Consider the following 16,637-nt stretch of genomic DNA (forward strand, 5'->3'; position numbering starts at 1 on the left):
TCCTGGTTATTCCTGCTAACGCCTCCCAATCCTGCTCTGCTCTCAAAATTCCACCTTGGAAGCACCGGCTGGAATTCTTTGCCTGCTCCTGCTGCTCTGTGATGAAGCTCCTTGGAAGCAAAGGCAGAGCTTGGCCTGGGGAAGGGAATTCTGGGATCCTGACTCCTGTTCCTGGTCTATCCCAAGGGCGAGGGGGTCGCGTATCGGGGCCGGATCCTGGTGGAGCTGGAGACCAAACTGGTGGAGCACATGGAGCAGAAGGTGGAGGAGATTCCTGCCGATGACATCCTGAGGGTGGAGGTATTGGAATTTCTGGAAAATCTCTGGGATTGGCATGTGGGACACAATGGAAGGGATGTTGGCCATGGGTGGGGATTGTCCCATGGTCTGTGAGCTCCTGGAGAGGTCTCCTGCTGGATTTCCATCCTGAAGTGTCCAGGTTGGTCCATCTGAGCTGGTCCTGGTAAGCATGGAATTGTGGGGTCATTAAATGCTTTGGGTGGGAATGGACCTTGAAGATCATCCCATTCCATGGACAGGGACAATTTCCCTGATTCCAGGTGGATCCAAGCCCCAAAGTCCAATCTGGCCTGGGACACTGCCAGGGATCCAGGGGCAGCCACAGCAAATCTGGGAATTCCAGCCCAGCCCCTCCCCATCCTCCCAGCCAGGAATTCCTTGTCCAGATCCCAGCCCAATCTCCCCTTTCCCAGTGGAAGCCATTCCCTGGGTCCTGTCCCTGCAGGCCTTGTCCCCAGTTCCTCTCCAGCTCTCCTGGAGCCCCTTCAGGCCCTGCAAGGGGCTCAAAGGTCTCCCATGATTTTGTGGGAAATTTCCCTTCATTCCGGCTCTCTCAGATTTCCTCCTTTGGCTGTTTTCCCATGAGAAGTTGCAGCCTCCTCTTCCATCTGCTTTTCCTAAAATTACCCCAAAATTCCTGTGGTGCAAAGTTTGTTGTTCCCCCTGCAAGAAAATTCCCATTCTGGGATCACTGAGGTTGGAAAATCCCTCCAAGATCATCCAGTCCAATCTGTGCCCAATCCACACCTTGGCACTGAGTGCCACATCCAGGACTTACTTGGACACCTCCAGGGATGGGGATTCCAAAGCTCCCTGGCCATGCTTTCCATGAGGAAATTCCTGCTGATGTCCAACCTGAGCCTCTCCTGGGACAACCTGAGGCTGTTCCCTCTTTTCCTGTTATTCCCTGTGATCAGATCTCAACTCCCACCTGGTTCCAACCTTTCAGGGAGTTGTGCAGAGCCACAAGGTCCCTCTGTATCCTCCTTTTCTCTGGAATGAGCCCCTTTCCCTGCTCCCTCAGCTTTTCCTGGTTCTTCAGCCCCTTCCCAATTCCCTCAGCTTTTCCTGGATCTCCAACCCCTTCCCAGTTCCCTCAGCTTTTCCTGGATCTCCAACCCCTTCCCAATTCCCTCAGCTTTTCCTGGTTCTCCAAACCCTTCCCAATTCCCTCAGCTTTTCCTGGTTCTCCAACTTCTTCCCAATGCCCTCAGCTTTTCCTGATTCTCCAGACCCTTCCCAGCTCCCTCAGCCCCTCCTGAGGATTTATCCTCTTCCGGCCCACCTCATGGAGATCATTGGCAGCATCTCCTCCACGTCCAATTCCTGTTCGCATTCTAGAAATACCTGCGTCGACGGAAATATTCCCTCTTCGCTGCCTTCTACTCGGCCACGATGCTCCAGGGCGTGGATGGCGCCATCCAGTTCGAGGTCAGCATCGGGAATTACGGCAACAAGTTCGACACCACCTGCCTGCCCCTGGCCTCCACCACCCAGTACAGCCGGGCTGTCTTCGATGGTGAGCACAGCACGGATTCCATCCTTCGGGATGATCCAAACCCCGCTGGTGGAAGAGAACCCTGGAATTATGGAATAGTTTGGGATGGAAGGGATATTAAATCCCATCCTGTTCCAGCTCAGGGACACCTCCCACTGTCCCAGGTGGATCCAAGCACCAAAGTCCAACCTGGCCTTGGACACTGCCAGGGATCCAGGGGCAGCCACAGCAAATCTGGGAATTCCAGCCCAGCCCCTGCCCACCCTCCCAGCCAGGAATTCCTTGCCAAGATCCCAGCCCAATCTCTCCTTTCCCAGTGGAAGCCATTCCCTGGGTCCTGTCCCTCTGTCCCTTGTCCCCAGTCCCTCTCCAGCTCTCCTGGAGCCCCTTCAGGGCCTGCAAGGGGCTCTGTGAGGTTTCCCTGGATTTTTCCCTTCTCCAGGGGAACATTCCCAGCTCTCCCACAGCCGAGGGACTCCAGAATCCCAGAATGGTTTGGGTTGGAAGTGACCTTAAATCCCATCCCACCCCATCTGTGGGCAGGGACACCTCCCACTATCCCAGGTGGCTCCAAATCCCAATGTCCAACCTGGCCTTGAACACTTCCAGGGATCCAGGGGAAGCCAGAGGTTGTGTCCAGGTGATCCTGCTGAAGGTGTCCCTGCTTGGACCAGACAACTCCAGAGGGTTTTCCCACCTCAGCCATGGGGAATTTTTGTCTGGGAAGGAGCAGGGAAGCTGGGACTTCTCTTGGCTCCATGGGGTGGTTTTTGGGACCACCTTTCCCTGGCTTCCATCCCATCCCACCAGGAATGCTGAGCTGGTTTCTGGCCTCGCTGCCACAGCCATGAAGCTAGATCCTGTTGGATCTTGGGATCTCAAGGATTTGGGGAACACCATTCCCATCTTTCTCCTAAATACCTTCCAAGGGGAATTCCCATCCCAATCACGCTCTTCCCCCTTCATCCCCACTGCCGAGGGGTGGATCCCGTTATCCCAACATCCTGAGGTGACACCGTGCTGTCCCCCAGGCTGTCACTACTATTACCTGCCCTGGGGGAACGTGAAGCCGGTGGTGGTGCTGTCCTCGTACTGGGAGGACATCGGCCACCGCATGGACGCCCAGAATCTCCTGCTCTACGGAGCTGAGCGGCTGGTGAGTGACCGGGGACGTCCCTGGGGACCCCAGGAGGGGACAGAGGCCACCTCCAGGTGGGGAGTGTCCAGTGACATCCCTGGGGACACCTCTGAGCTGAGGAGTGTCCAGTGACATCCCTGGGGATATTCTGGGGACACTGGCAGGGGACAGAGGCCACCTGCAAGCTGGGGAGTGTCTGGACACAGCTGTGTGTCCACTGCATGAGGAACTTCATGGAATCATGGAATAGTTTGGGTGGGAAGGGAACTTAAATCCCACCCAGTTCCACCCCCTGCCATGGGCAGGGACACCTTCCACTATTCCAGGTGGATCCAAGCCCCAGTATCCAACCTGGCCTGGGACACTGCCAGGGATCCAGGGGCAGCCACAGCAAATCTGGGAATTCCAGCCCAGCCAGGAATTCCTTGCCAAGATCCCAGCTCAATCTCCCCTTTCCCAGTGGAAGCCATTCCCTGGGTCCTGTCCCTACAGGCCTTGTCCCCAGTCCCTCTCCAGCTCTCCTGGAACCCCTTTAGTGACTCTGAGGATTCCCTGGATTTTTCCCTTCTCCAGGGGAACATTTCCAGCTCTCCCAGAGCATTCGTTCCATCCTGGAGTCGTTTGCATTTGGAGAAACCCTAAATCCCACCCCTTTCCATGTTCAGGGACACCATCCCACGTTTCAGGTTGCTCCAAGCCCTGTCCAACCTGGAGACAATTCCAGCGATCCAGGAGCTGTCCTTTAGCTCCTGTGAGTTGGGGATTTCCCACTGGATTTCCCTGTTTGTTCCCCTGGACCTCCAGCCATTTGGATGCAGATCCCTGGTGGGACCCAGAGAGGAATCTCTGATCCCTGGGAGTTTCCCCAGCCTCTTGCTGGGAATATCCTGGAAGCAGGATGGGATTCTGGCTGATTCATCAGCTCCTGATCCCCACTTTTCCTGCAGGAAGCAAACCTGGAGAAGGTCCATGTGGCTCTGAAATCCAACCGTTCTCCGATTGAGCTGGAGGCTCTGGGATCCCAACTGCTTGATGACGTCATTGCTGACTGCAGGTACTTCGGGAATTCAGGATGGGAAACCTTTCCGGATGTTTCTTCTTCATCTTGGAAGGAACCACAGCCTCTGCCCCTCTTCTCCTTTCCTTTTCCCCCTTTGTTCCTCTTTCCCCCTGCTTTTTCTCCCCTTTTCCCTCCGTTTGCCTCTTTTCGTCCTTTTCCTTCTCTTTTCCCATTTTTCCTCTTTTTTTCCCCTCTTTTCCACTTTTCCACCCCTTTTCCTCCTTTTATCCTTTTTTTTATTCCCTCCTTTTTTGTCACTTTTTTCCTATTTTCTCTCCCTCCTTTCCCCCTTTCCCCCTTTTCCTCCCTTTTCCTACTTTCCTTTTATCCATATTTCGCCTTTATTTCAGTTTTTCCTTTCCCATCTTTTTCCCCTTTTCCCCCCTCCCCCCTTTTTTGCTTTCTTTTTCCTTTTCCCCCTTCCGCCTTTTTTTCTGTTTCTTTTTTTTTCCTCTTTTTTCATTTTTTCCCCTCTTTCTCCCTCTTTCTCCCTGTTAACATTTTTCCACCCCCATCTTTCCCCCCTTTTCCACTACTCCCCTTTCCTTTTTTTGTTTTTTTTTTCCTTTTTTCCCATTTATTTTTCCCTTTTTCCTCTTCCCTCCTTATCCCCCTTTTTCCTTCTTTACCCCTTTTTTCCATTTCCCCCCTTTTCTCCCTTGTTTCTCTTTTTCCCTTTTCCTCTCTTCCCTTTTTTTTTCCATTTTTCTCCTTTTCCTGTTTTTTTTCCTTTTTTTTTGTCTTTCCCCCTTTTATTCCCTTCCCCCTTTTTTCCCCTTCTTGCCTTTTCTTCCCTTTTTTTGTTTTTCCCTTTTTTCCTTCCTCTCCCTTTTTTTATCCTTGCTTCCTTTTTTTATCTTTACCCTCTTTTCCCCCCCCTTTCCCCCCCCTTTTCCCTCTTTTTCCAACTTATCCCTGCTCATTCCCCTTCACTCCAAATTCTTATCCCTGGAAGTGTCCAAGGCCAGGCTGGATGGGGTTTGGAGCAACCTGGGATAGTGGAAAATCCCAAACCATTCCATAATTCCATGTTCTCCCTCTTTACCTGTATATAAAAAATGGGATTTACAGATCCCAATCCCTATTCCTGAGGTAGGGATGTTGCATCCTTAAAAATCTCCTTCATAACTCTCCACGGCCTAAAAATAAATTTATCTTTCTTTCCATCTATTTTTTCCGGAGGAAATCCTGATTTGTGGCTTGGGAGCTGGGAGCAGGAAGTTCATTTATAGCAGCGGATCCATAAATCCTTGAATTTTACAGGAAAACCTCCCAGTTTGGCACCTGATCCATTTTTCCAGGAGCTTGGATAATGGATATTAAAATGTGGGCATGGCTCATTCCCATCCTGATTCCAGGGGGAATTCCAGCTGTGGTTTGAAGCTCTCTTGCTCTTCCTGTTCCCAAATATCTTTGGTGGCTTCTCAATTCCTTGGAAACTCGCCGAAACTATGGAAAAACCATTAAAAAAGGCTGGAAAATCCCACAAGAAGCTGGATGAGCTATTGGGAGTGGATTTGGGATGGGTTAGTGATCATTAATGATGATTAGTGACCGTTAATGACCATTAATGACCATTGATGATGATTTGTGACCATTAGTTACCATTAATTACCATTAATGATGACTGGTGACCTTTAATGACCATTAATGAACAATTCATGATGATTGGTGGCCATTAATAACCATTAATTACAATTAGTGACCACTAATGACCATTAATCACCTTTGATAAAGATTGGTGACCATTAGTGACCACTAATGACCATTAATCACCATTAATGATGATCAGTGACAATTAACAATCCTTAATGGCCTTCAAAGTCCATCCTGATCCAACCCAATCCCTGATTCCCGCCTATCCCTGCAGCCTGAAGCTTCCCGATGTCCTGGGGAAGGCATCCAGCACCCACCTGGATCAGAACCTGTTCCGCTTCCGGACCACCCACCTGGAGCAGATCCTGAAGGTGGCCCTGAGGCTCAAGCACGACAATTCCGGCCTTTCCCAAATCCTGGATCAGGCGGAGGATTGGCTGTGCCGACTCCGGGCCATGGCGGAGGAGGTGACTCTTCCTGGTTTTCCCATTGTAGTTTTGGTGGGAAATGGGGGTGATGTTCTATCCTGGCTCCCAAATCCATGGATTCTCCCACGGTGCCAGGTTTGGCTCTGATGGTTGAGATTGGTCTTGCTCATGGATGGGTTGAGGTCAACTCATGGATAGGGAGCAGCCCTGGGAGAAGGACTTGGAATGTTGGTGGGTGGGAAGTTCCATGTGCTCCGGGCTGATCCCACAGCAGGAAAAGTGGAAATCCTGGAGTCCCTCTGCCATTGAACCAGGCTGGGAGAACTGGGAATGTTCCCCTGGAGAAGGGAAAAATCCAGGGAATCCTCAGAGTCGCTAAAGGGGCTCCAGGAGAGCTGGAGAGGGACCGGGGACAAGGCCTGCCGGGACAGGACCCAGGGAACGGCTTCCACTGGGAAAGGAGAGATTGGGCTGGGATCTTGGCAAGGAATTCCTGGCTGGGAAGGTGGGGAGGGGCTGGGCTGGAATTCCCAGATTTGCTGTGGCTGCCCTGGATCCCTGGCAGTGTCCAAGGCCATGCTGCATGGACTTGGATCCACCTGGGATAGTGGGAGCTGTCCCTGCCCATGGAAGAGGATGAGCTTTAAGATCTCCCCGAAACCATTCCATGATTTCCCGATCCCATTCTGGGCTGTGCTGGTGGATCCCTCCTAACGGTATCCCATGGATTTGTGTTTTCTAGCCCCAGAACAGCCTCCCGGACATTGTCATCTGGATGCTCCAGGGGGACAAGCGTGTGGCCTTCGCCCGCATCCCAGCCCACCAGGTCCTGTATTCCCGGAACATCTCCAACTGCTGTGGCCGGAACTGTGGGAAGCTCCAGACCATCTTCCTCAAGGTACCTTTGGAAGCATGTCCATGTTGATTTTCCAAACAGTTTTCCCACTAAATTTCATTAAAAAAGATGGAAAATCCAGCAGGAAAGCTCAAATCCCAACACAACATTCAGCTCCGGTTTCATGGAATCATGGAAAATTTTGGGTTGGGGGGAGACCTTAAATCCTAGACCTTGTCTGTGTTCCTGTCCCTCTCCCTGTCCTTGTCCTTGACTTCGTCCATGTCCCTGACCTTCTTCCTGACCCCGTCCTTGTCCTTTTCCCTGGCCTTGTCCCTAACCCTGTCCTTGTCCTTGTCCATGTCCCTGAACTTGTCCCTGTCCTTGATCTTGTCTGTGTCCTTGTCCCTGTCTCTCTCCTTGTCCTTGTCCCTGTTCCTGACCTTGTCCTTGTCCCTTACCTTGTCTATGTCCTTTTCTCTATCCCTGTCCATGTTCTTGTCCCTGTCCCTGACCTTTCTGTCACCTTTTCCTTGTCCCTGATTCTATCCCTAATCCTGTATAGGACTACTGGAATTCTGAAGTTCCTCAAGATCAGCTGGGGTCACATTTTAGGGACGTTGATGGTGGCATTGGGATGATCCTGAATGTCTTTTCCAGCCTCAATTCCATGATCCCAAAGCGCTCCACTCCTGACATTATCCCATGACTGCTCCATGTCCCACCTGCCCCATCCAGGGTCCCACCTGCCCCTTTTCCTTGTCAGTACCCGCAGGAGGAGGCGATGGGGCCACGGATCCCGGCACAGATCCGGGTGCGGCTCTGGTTTGGATTGGCCGTGGATGAGAAGGAATTCAACCAATTCGCCGAAGGAAAACTCTCCGTCTTTGCCGAAACCGTGAGCATTCCCAAGGGACCTCCATCCCAGTGGTAAAAGGGGGTGGGCTGGACCTAAAACCTCATTGTTCCCTAAAAACTGTGGGAAGGAGGAGCTGTTTCCACCAGCTCAGCCTGGAATGCTGAGGGGAAAATTGGGAATGAGCCATGGAGCTGCATTGTCCCTCACAACGGGAAAATCAGGATGCCATGGAATGGGTTGGGCTTTTCCCAGGAAGTCTGTCCCTCTGCAGGGATTATTCATGGGATTCTATGGGATCATTCATGGAGTTCTGTTATTCCAACCCCAAATCCATCTTTCTTTTGGCTCTCCCAGTATGAGAACCAGACCAAGCTGGCGCTGGTGGGGAACTGGGGCACCACCGGCCTCACTTATCCCAAATATTCCGATGTCACCGGCCGGATCAAGCTTCCCAAGGACAGCTTCCGGCCTTCTGCAGGATGGACCTGGGCCGGGGATTGGTTCATCTGCCCAGAAAAGACGTGAGTGGGGCTTTTCCACCAGGAATTCCTGGGAATCCCAAAATCTGATGGCAAAATCTGGGATGCCCCCATGTTTCCTTGTCTTTGCCCACAGATGTGATTCCCCCTCATCCAAATCTTGGGATATTCCAAAACTGAGGAGCTTTGGGGTGGGATTTTCATCCTGGTTTGGTTTTTTCCTGAGGAGGAACTTTCCTTGGAAGGGTGGGAGAAATTTGGGAGCGCTGAGGATGGCACAGGAGGAAGGTGGGATGGAGAATCCCCGATTTTGGGTATTCCTGGGATTCAGGTTGTTGCACGACGTGGACGCCGGACACCTGAGCTTTGTGGAAGAGGTGTTTGAGAACCAGGTCCGGCTTCCCGGAGGACAGTGGATCCACATGACCGACTCCTACACGGATGTGGTGAGGGAAAACTAGGAATTCTGTGAGCCGGGCTGGAATCCCAGGGGAAACATAGGGATTGGTTTGGGTGAGAATTCCCTGTGTCCCACAGAACGGGGAGAAGGTCCTGCCCAAGGATGAGATTGAGTGTCCTCCAGGCTGGAAGTGGGAAGATGTGGAATGGGACACGGATCTCAACAGGGCTGTGGATGAGAAAGGTACCAAAGATGGAATTTTGGGATCTGGGATTTGGGAAGTTTGGGATTTCTCTCCATGGTCTATGGATGAAAACATTCCCATGGCTGTAGGAACTGGATCCGGAGAAGGGATCAGACTCTGGGGGATCATTTTCCTTTTTCTCTGCTTGGAGCTGTGGGAATTCCCAAAGGCAGTGCTGGGATAATCTGGGAAGATCCTGGTGGAAAAGAAACAGAAAACACCAGGCTGGAGAGTGCTGGGATGGTCCTGGGAGCTGGAATGGCTGGGGGGAGGGAGGGAAGAGTCCCCAGCCTGGGATTTGGAGCCAAGGACACCATGGATCCATCCCTGGGCATTCCAGAGGGATGGATTGTGCCATAGGGAAAGAAATCCAACCAGGAAATTTTGCTGGATTCAGCCACACCTTCTCTATTGGAAATTCCTGGTGGGAGCCAAGGTGGTGGGGGAGGCTCTTCTCCCACCTCCACCACGTATTCCCTTCTTCCCAAGGCTGGGAATACGGGATCACGATCCCGCCGGAGCGCAAGCCCAAGGCCTGGGTGCCGGCGGAGAAGATGTTCCACACCCACCGGCGCCGGCGCTGGGTGCGGCTACGCCGGCGCGACCTGGAGCACATGGAAGCCATGAGAAAGGTGGGATTGGCCGGGAAAAGGTGCCACTGGATCAGGATGTGGCCTTGTCCCTCAGGTTGGGTGCCTGGCTTTGTCAGGATCTGCTTTTCCTTGGAGGTTGAGGGGGGCTCGTCCTGGTTTCCAGTGGAAAATGCCACATTCCCAGGGGTGGAGAACATTCCGGAGGGATTGACAGGGATGAGGGGTGGGATGGTGACATCCAGGGAAGTCCCCGAGTGTGGGACATGGGGGAGGGCCGATGTCCCCAGCCTGTCCCTATCCCGCTTCCCTCTAGATGGTGCCATTGGACCGGGAATGACGCTTCTGCTCCTCAGTCCTCCCCCACCGGTTCCCAAGGCCACTTGTCTCCCTTCCCAGAAAATTTTCGGGATAACTGTAGCCACTGTCACCCCATTTGCTGTGGGTGTCACTGGGAGAAAAACCTTCCAGGCTTGGGGTGGATGATCTAGGGAGAATTCCAGAGGTGGCAGAGCCATGGGAGGGGTTGGAATGATGGCAAAGGGAAAAGCAGGATGGGAAACGGAGCTGCTGGAGCTCCACAGGTCTGGGCAGGATCTGGCCCCAGCCCAGCGATCCCGCTCCAAATGGGATTCACCCAGGGATGGGTGGAGGGCTGCTTTCCCAGTGTGGATCCCATACCAGTAGTGGTAATGGTTGGATTGGGACAATCCACCTCCATCCTGGGAATTGTCCAAGGCCAGGTTGGACACTGGGGATTGGAGCAACCTGGGATAGTGGGAGGTGTCCCTGAACATGGATGGGGTAGAATGGGATGGGATTTAAGATCCCTTCCCACCCAAACCATTCTGGGATTCTGGAGCCCCTCTGCTCTGGAGCCAGGCTGGGAGAGCTGGGAATGTTCACCTGGAGAAGGGAAAAATCCAGGGAATCCTCAGAGTCCCTGAAGGGGCTCCAGGAGAGCTGGAGAGGGACCGGGGACAAGGCCTGCAGGGACAGGACTCAGGGAATGGCTTTCACTGGGAAAGGAGAGATTGGACTGGGATCTTGGCAAGGAATTCCTGGCTGGGAAGGTGGGGAGGGGCTGGGCTGGAATTCCCAGATTTGCTGTGGCTGCCCCTGGATCCCTGACAGTGCCCAAGGCCATGCTGGATGAGGCTTGGAGCAGCCTGGGATGGTGGGAGTTGTCTCTGGAAGTGGCTGAGCTTTAAAGTTCCTTCCATCCCAAACCATTCCATGATTCCATGACAATCCCCAGGGCCTTTCCCAACCAAAACCAAATGACCTCAGAGATCTTTCCCAACTTGAATATTCCTATGATTCTCCAAACAATTCCATTACTTCCGTCCATTATTCCAGCCTGGGGGAGACACAGGGAAACCCTGAAGTGGAACAACTGTATCCAACAACATCCCGAAAAATCTAAATCCATCTTTTGGGTCAGTCCTGGAAAACCTGATCCCTGTGATCCCTGTTTGGCAGCACAAGCAGGAGGAGCTGGACGGGGATGGTTGGGAATATGCTTCCCTCTTCGGCTGGCGCTTCCACCTCCAGCAGCGCCGCTCCGACTCCTTCCGCCGGCGCCGCTGGAGACGCCGGATGGAGCCTCTGGAACGCACCGGACCTGCTGCCGTCTTCGCCTTGGAAGGAGCTCTGGTAGGGAACAGCTTCTCCCATTCCCAAATTTCTGCCTGGGAATGTTATTGGCTGCTCGTTATGTGCTTCCGGTTAACCCGTTATTCGCCCTGTTTGTTCCCTGCTTTCCCTCTTTGTTCCCAACTTTCTCCACACTCTGGATTTCCCAACCTGCCACTTTTCCAATGATTCCATGAGAGCCAAAGCAGCACAAAGCTCCCATTCTGTGTTTTTGTGGAATTTTTTCCTCTCCTGTTTGGCTTTTTTGCCCCACCTTCTTTCCTTGCTCTGTATTTCCCTCCAATCCAGAGTTGATCCCTTTGAAATAAAAGCAGCTCCATGGTGTTTTCCATGAGCTGTTCCCATCTCAGGGGATCCTGACTGCCTCTCACCCCCAGAGCTCCCAGCAGGAATTTTCCTAGTCCCTTTTTCCCATGGGATCTGCAAATCGGAATTCTCAGCCTTGGAAATTGCTCCTTTTCCCACAAATATTCCAAGGCCAATGGGGAATTAAGAGAACTTTGGAATCTCCAAGAGCTGATCCAACCTAAATTTTAGGATTCTGGGGAATACTGGAAGCCCAGACTCCTCTTGGATGCCCCAGAGAATTCCATCCCAGTTGGGAATCCCGGCTCTGGAGTTAATCCCGGCATCCCGACTTTCCATTGTTTTCCTTGCAGGGAGGAGTGATGGATGACAAAAGCGACGATGGAAAATCCGATGGAAAATCCGCATCCACCCTGAGTTTCGGAGTCAACAGACCCACGATCTCCTGCATTTTTGACTGTAAGGATCCCAGGGGAGCAGGAAAGGTGTTTCCCATCCTTTTCCCGGAAAAAGATGGAAAAAAGAAAGATGGAAAAAGGGTGAAGGGGAAGATGCTGCTTATGGGAACATCCACAGGCTCCATGATCGGAGCTCGGGATATCCTGGGGGGATTAATCTGGGATTCCCTCAGATGGGAGACTGGGAATGATGGAATAACATCCCTGAGATCTTTTCCATGTTTCCCATTATTCTGGCAGCTGGGAACAGATTCCACCTGCGCTGTTACCTATACCAGGCGCGGGATCTCATGGCCATGGACAAGGACAGCTTCTCCGGTGAGTCCAGATCTACACTGGAATGGAATTCCGGGAACAGAGGGACAATCCATGGGCCAGGACACCTCCTTCCCCTATCCCAGGTGGATCCAAGCCCCAGTGTCCAACCTGGCCTTGGACACTGCCAGGGATCCAGGGACAGCCACAGCAAATCTGGGAATTACGGCCCAGCCCCTCCCCACCTTCCCAGCCAGGAATTCCTTGCCAAGATCCCAGCCCAATCTCCCCTTTCCCAGTGGGAGCCATTCCCTGGGTCCTGTCCCTGCAGGCCTTGTCCCCAGTCCCTCTCCAGCTCTCCTGGAGCCCCTTTAGGCCTGGAATGGGCTCCAAGGAATCTCTGGAGCCTTTCTCTTCTCCAGGCTTTATATGATGGAGCACAGGGAGAAACTACCATGGGACGTGCCCAGGGAAAATTCCAGAGGGTGACAGGATTTAATCAGGACCTCAGCACAGTCTGCCCCCTTCTTCTCCAGCCTCCTCAGGAAATTCCTTGTTGGATTTGATCCAGTGGAAGGTTCCCAGCCCATGGGGTTGGATCTGGATGATCCCTAAGGCCCCTTCCATCCCAAAACAGTCAGCGGTTCCATGATTCCATAATTCCTTATCATCCCCCTTCTCCCAGCTGCACAGGGGGGCAGCAGTCCCTGGGGTTTGGGATTTAGGAAGGGAATTTCTGTGGGAAAAAGGGAATCCAGGTAGAAAACAGGGGCTGGCCTTTGTGGAGGAGTTTTCCATGTCCTGCTGCTCCACCATTTCCCAGCATAACTCCAGGGATTTCTGAAATTCCCAGAATTGTGCTGGTGTGGTTGGGACTTCCCACACTGGGGTTTTTTAGGATAGGAAAGAAGTTGAGATAGAAGAAATTCTTTTATCCATGGGATTTCCATGCTGGAGGTGCTTGGAAGGTTGGACACAGATGGAACATCCCTTTGGAATGTGGTTGAGGGGGGATGGAATGCCTGGAATTATCCCAGCAGCCGGAAAATCCCACATCTTCATCCCTGGAGGCTGGGCCATCCCAGTCAGGTATTCCCACTAATGCTTTGGAGCTGGAAAAGCGGGAAAAGGGAATGTCACCTCCTCTGGATCAGAGCTGGGATAATGTGGAATGTCCCAATTCCTGGGAAAAGAGTCCACTGGCGGGAGAGATCCAACATCCCTCCAGGGCTATCCCTGCGTGATTCCCATTAGAATTTACAGAGGGATTTGTGTGGGATTTCCCTCCAAATTCTGGGATTTCAACCCCTCTTAGAACAACACATCCCAGGAATGATGGGAAACAGGGACAATCCCAAAACTGGGGGAGCAGCTGGACCGTGATCCCGACGGAATCCTGCTTCTCCCAGTAGTTGGAATAATGTGATTTTTGGGAATAAACACCCCCGAGCATCCAAAAAATCCCCCAGTGCCTGCTCCCACCTGGAATTCCCACAAAAGGCTCCTTGTTGGGATGAGGAGGTGGGAGCGAGGTGAGCTCATGGCCCAGGAGGGGAGTCCAGAATCGTTTTCCTTTGGAAAAATCCCGGCCAAGGACAACATGAGCAGCAACGTTCCACAATGTGGGATTGTGATTCCCGCTGCCGGGAATAAAGGAGTTCATTAAAGGGGCTCGGCAGTTGGAAAAATAAACATTCCCTGCTCCCAACAAAGGGGCTTTAGAGAGGCTTCCATGAAAAAAAAAAGAAGGAGAAGGGAGGGAAAAATGGAAAAAAAAAGAAAAAGAAAAAGCAGCTCCAAATCCAGGGGTTTTTGTTTATTGTAATGGATTTGGCTGAGGAAAAGTGGGAAAGGCTCTTCCCAGAGTGGGTTGTTGGGAATGTCCGAGTAGGCCTGGATTGTTAAGTGTGGATAGAGGGGGAAATCCAATCCTTGGTTTCCCAGTTCCTGGGAAAAGGGGGGAATGCTGCTGGGATCAGCTGGCCCTGCTTCCAGGGGGTGTGGGATAATCCTGGGATCTCAGTCCAGTGGTTTATGGGAACATCCTGGGATCTGAATCCAGGAATGTGGGATTTTCCTGGGATCTAAATCCAGGGATGTAGCATTTTTCTGGGATCTGAATCCAGGGATGTGTGTGGAGTGTTCCTTGGATCTGAATCCATGCGTGTGGGATAATCTTGGGATCTGTACCCAGGGATTTGTGGAATAATTCTGGGATCTGAATCCAAGGGAGTGTGGGATAATCCTGGGAGCTGCATCCTTTGACTCCCATTAAAGCCCCCAGGGATGTGTGGGATGTTCCTGGAATCTGCATCCAGGGATGTGTGGGATGGTCCTCTACCTCCCAGCCAGGAATTCCTTGCCAAGATCTCACCCCAATCTCCCCTTTCCCAGTGGAAACCATTCCCTGTGTCCTATCCCTCCTTCCCTTACCCCAAATTTCCAGCTCTCCTGGAACTCCTTTAGGCCCCGGAAGTGGCTCCAAGATTTCCCTGGATCTTTAGAACAATCGCAACTCTCAGACTGAGTCTTTCCAGCTGGAAAACTGCCTGGAAAACCAGGCAATTTGGGCTTGGAATGCCAAATTCCAGGTGGAATAGACTGGGCAACTCCTTTCTCCTCAAGCAAGACCTGAGGAATCTCAGGATGAGATGGAGCGAGCTGAGAATTCCCAAATTCTTTGGGAGCTGGTTCTGGATGGAGCTTGGAATTCTGAGAAGAGCCAGAGCTGGGATCCATCCCTGAATCCCAATCCTTGAATTCCATTCCCACAGATCCCTATGCCATCGTGTCCTTCCTACACCAGAGCCAGAAGACGGTGGTGGAGAAGAACACCCTGAATCCCACCTGGGATCAGACCCTGATCTTCTATGAGATCGAGATTTTTGGGAATTCTCAGGATGTGGCCGAGTCCCCTCCCAACATCCTGGTGGAAATCTATGACCACGACACCTATGTGAGTATGGCGATTCCCGCAGAGAATTCCCAGCCTCTGGAATGTGATGTCTGGCATCTCTGGGTGGTTCAGGCTTTGAGGTGGACATTCCAGAGGGGAAAAATTCCAGGGAAAATCCTGTGGTGTCCTTGAGGTTCCATTCATTGAGCTTCCTCACTGTCATTTAAAGGGGGAAAAATAACTGAGTTTCCTCATGGAAAAACCTTGGGATAAAGTCGGAAGCAGTCATGGAAGTATGGAAATGCCCTCTGCTGTTTGCCATGTCCAAAGGGCCTGGGAATGATGGAATTCTGGGGGGTTGGTGGCAGGAACTCGAGGTTTTTCCCAGAAAAACCATGCTGGGAAAAAAAAAAAAAACCTGGAAAAACCAAGTGCAGGAGGGAATTCTGTGGAAAAACACTTGGAATACACCTCGGGAAGGGCTTGGGAATATCTCAGGAATCTTTTTCCCTCTCTCCTGCTCCTTCCCAGCCAGAAGCAGGAAAGATTCCAAAGATCCCAGTGTGAAGCAGGGAGTGGGATTTTTAGGAGCTGCCAAAGGCTCCGAGTTCCTGCTCTGGAAAACTTGGGATAGGAATTCCTATAAAGGTGTTTTTCTCCTAAAAAAGTGTTTTTCCAGCCTTTGGAATTCCTGGGAAGAGTTGGAAAACTGGAGGCTCTATGGGCACCAATCTTATTTGTTTTCCCTGCCCCAATACCATGAGGGGATCATCCCTCGCTCCCGATTTTTGGCTGAGGGTGGGAATGGATTTGTATGGGAAAAGGGATCGGAAGGACGATCCCGATTCCCACGGTTCCCAATTCCCTGGAATTCCCTTTCTAGGGTGCGGATGAATTCATGGGACGCTGCATCTGCCGGCCCAGCCTGGAGCGCTCACCCCGTCTTTCCTGGTATCCTGTCCTGAAATCCGGCCGGAATGTCGGGGAGCTCCTGGCTGCCTTTGAGCTGATCCAGAGGGAAAAGGTGAGATCCATCCCTGAGCCTGGAATGCTCTGAAATTCCGGTTATTCCCCATGACCCAACTTTTCTAGGTGTTGGGTTTTCCACTGGTACCATTGGAGCCTGCAAAGAGCTGGAGGGATTTGGGATTTGTCCCTTTTTGAGGGATAATTCCATAGGATGAGGTTTTCCAGGTGGGAAAAGACATGGCTTAGGGTTGGCCTGATGGAAAACTGCAGGATTCCAGGTGGGATGGGCTGGATGGATCCTTCTGTCCTTGGACAAGTTCTGGGGGGAGAGGGGGGGGTCTCAGGGATATCGAGGGAGCTGGGAATTGCCAAATCCCTGAGGAATGCTGCCCTTTCCTTTGAATTATTTCTGGAGGGGGTTTAGGAGAGCTGAAGCCACTCTGGCTTTTCCAACGTCTGTATCCTGGATGTGCCAGGGAAAAGGGATGGGTTGGAAAGCTCAGTCCCTGTATCCCATTCTTCCTTCTGAGCCCTGAGGTTCTTCTGGGAATGGGAATCCTACAATTCCAACTTCCCTGGAAATCCTAGCCCAAACACCAGGACCGGGCCCCAGATATCCACACGTGGCCTCTTCCTCCTCCTCATTCCCTCAGAACTGGGTGGGAAAGGC

At 52.1% G+C, this 16,637-nt stretch overlaps 1 protein-coding gene across 5 annotated transcripts in view; it reads left to right on the forward strand.

Annotated features, from left to right (window-relative positions):
• DYSF (dysferlin) overlaps positions 1-16,637 on the forward strand; it is a 71,224-nt gene that overhangs the window by 14,312 nt on the left and 40,275 nt on the right. For all 5 annotated transcript variants that reach the window (XM_068189165.1, XM_068189167.1, XM_068189163.1 and 2 more), the window contains 16 exons: positions 187-300; positions 1,642-1,819; positions 2,830-2,954; positions 3,884-3,990; positions 5,867-6,059; positions 6,763-6,918; positions 7,622-7,753; positions 8,069-8,235; positions 8,525-8,639; positions 8,731-8,836; positions 9,327-9,469; positions 10,910-11,083; positions 11,743-11,848; positions 12,088-12,165; positions 14,877-15,058; positions 15,882-16,022. In XM_068189165.1, the coding sequence (XP_068045266.1) occupies positions 187-300; positions 1,642-1,819; positions 2,830-2,954; positions 3,884-3,990; positions 5,867-6,059; positions 6,763-6,918; positions 7,622-7,753; positions 8,069-8,235; positions 8,525-8,639; positions 8,731-8,836; positions 9,327-9,469; positions 10,910-11,083; positions 11,743-11,848; positions 12,088-12,165; positions 14,877-15,058; positions 15,882-16,022 (2,217 nt within the window). The remainder of the gene's footprint in view (positions 1-186; positions 301-1,641; positions 1,820-2,829; positions 2,955-3,883; positions 3,991-5,866; positions 6,060-6,762; positions 6,919-7,621; positions 7,754-8,068; positions 8,236-8,524; positions 8,640-8,730; positions 8,837-9,326; positions 9,470-10,909; positions 11,084-11,742; positions 11,849-12,087; positions 12,166-14,876; positions 15,059-15,881; positions 16,023-16,637) is intronic.

The sequence above is a fragment of the Anomalospiza imberbis genome, chromosome 4, assembly GCF_031753505.1.
Source record: "Anomalospiza imberbis isolate Cuckoo-Finch-1a 21T00152 chromosome 4, ASM3175350v1, whole genome shotgun sequence".
Lineage (NCBI taxonomy): Eukaryota > Metazoa > Chordata > Aves > Passeriformes > Viduidae > Anomalospiza > Anomalospiza imberbis.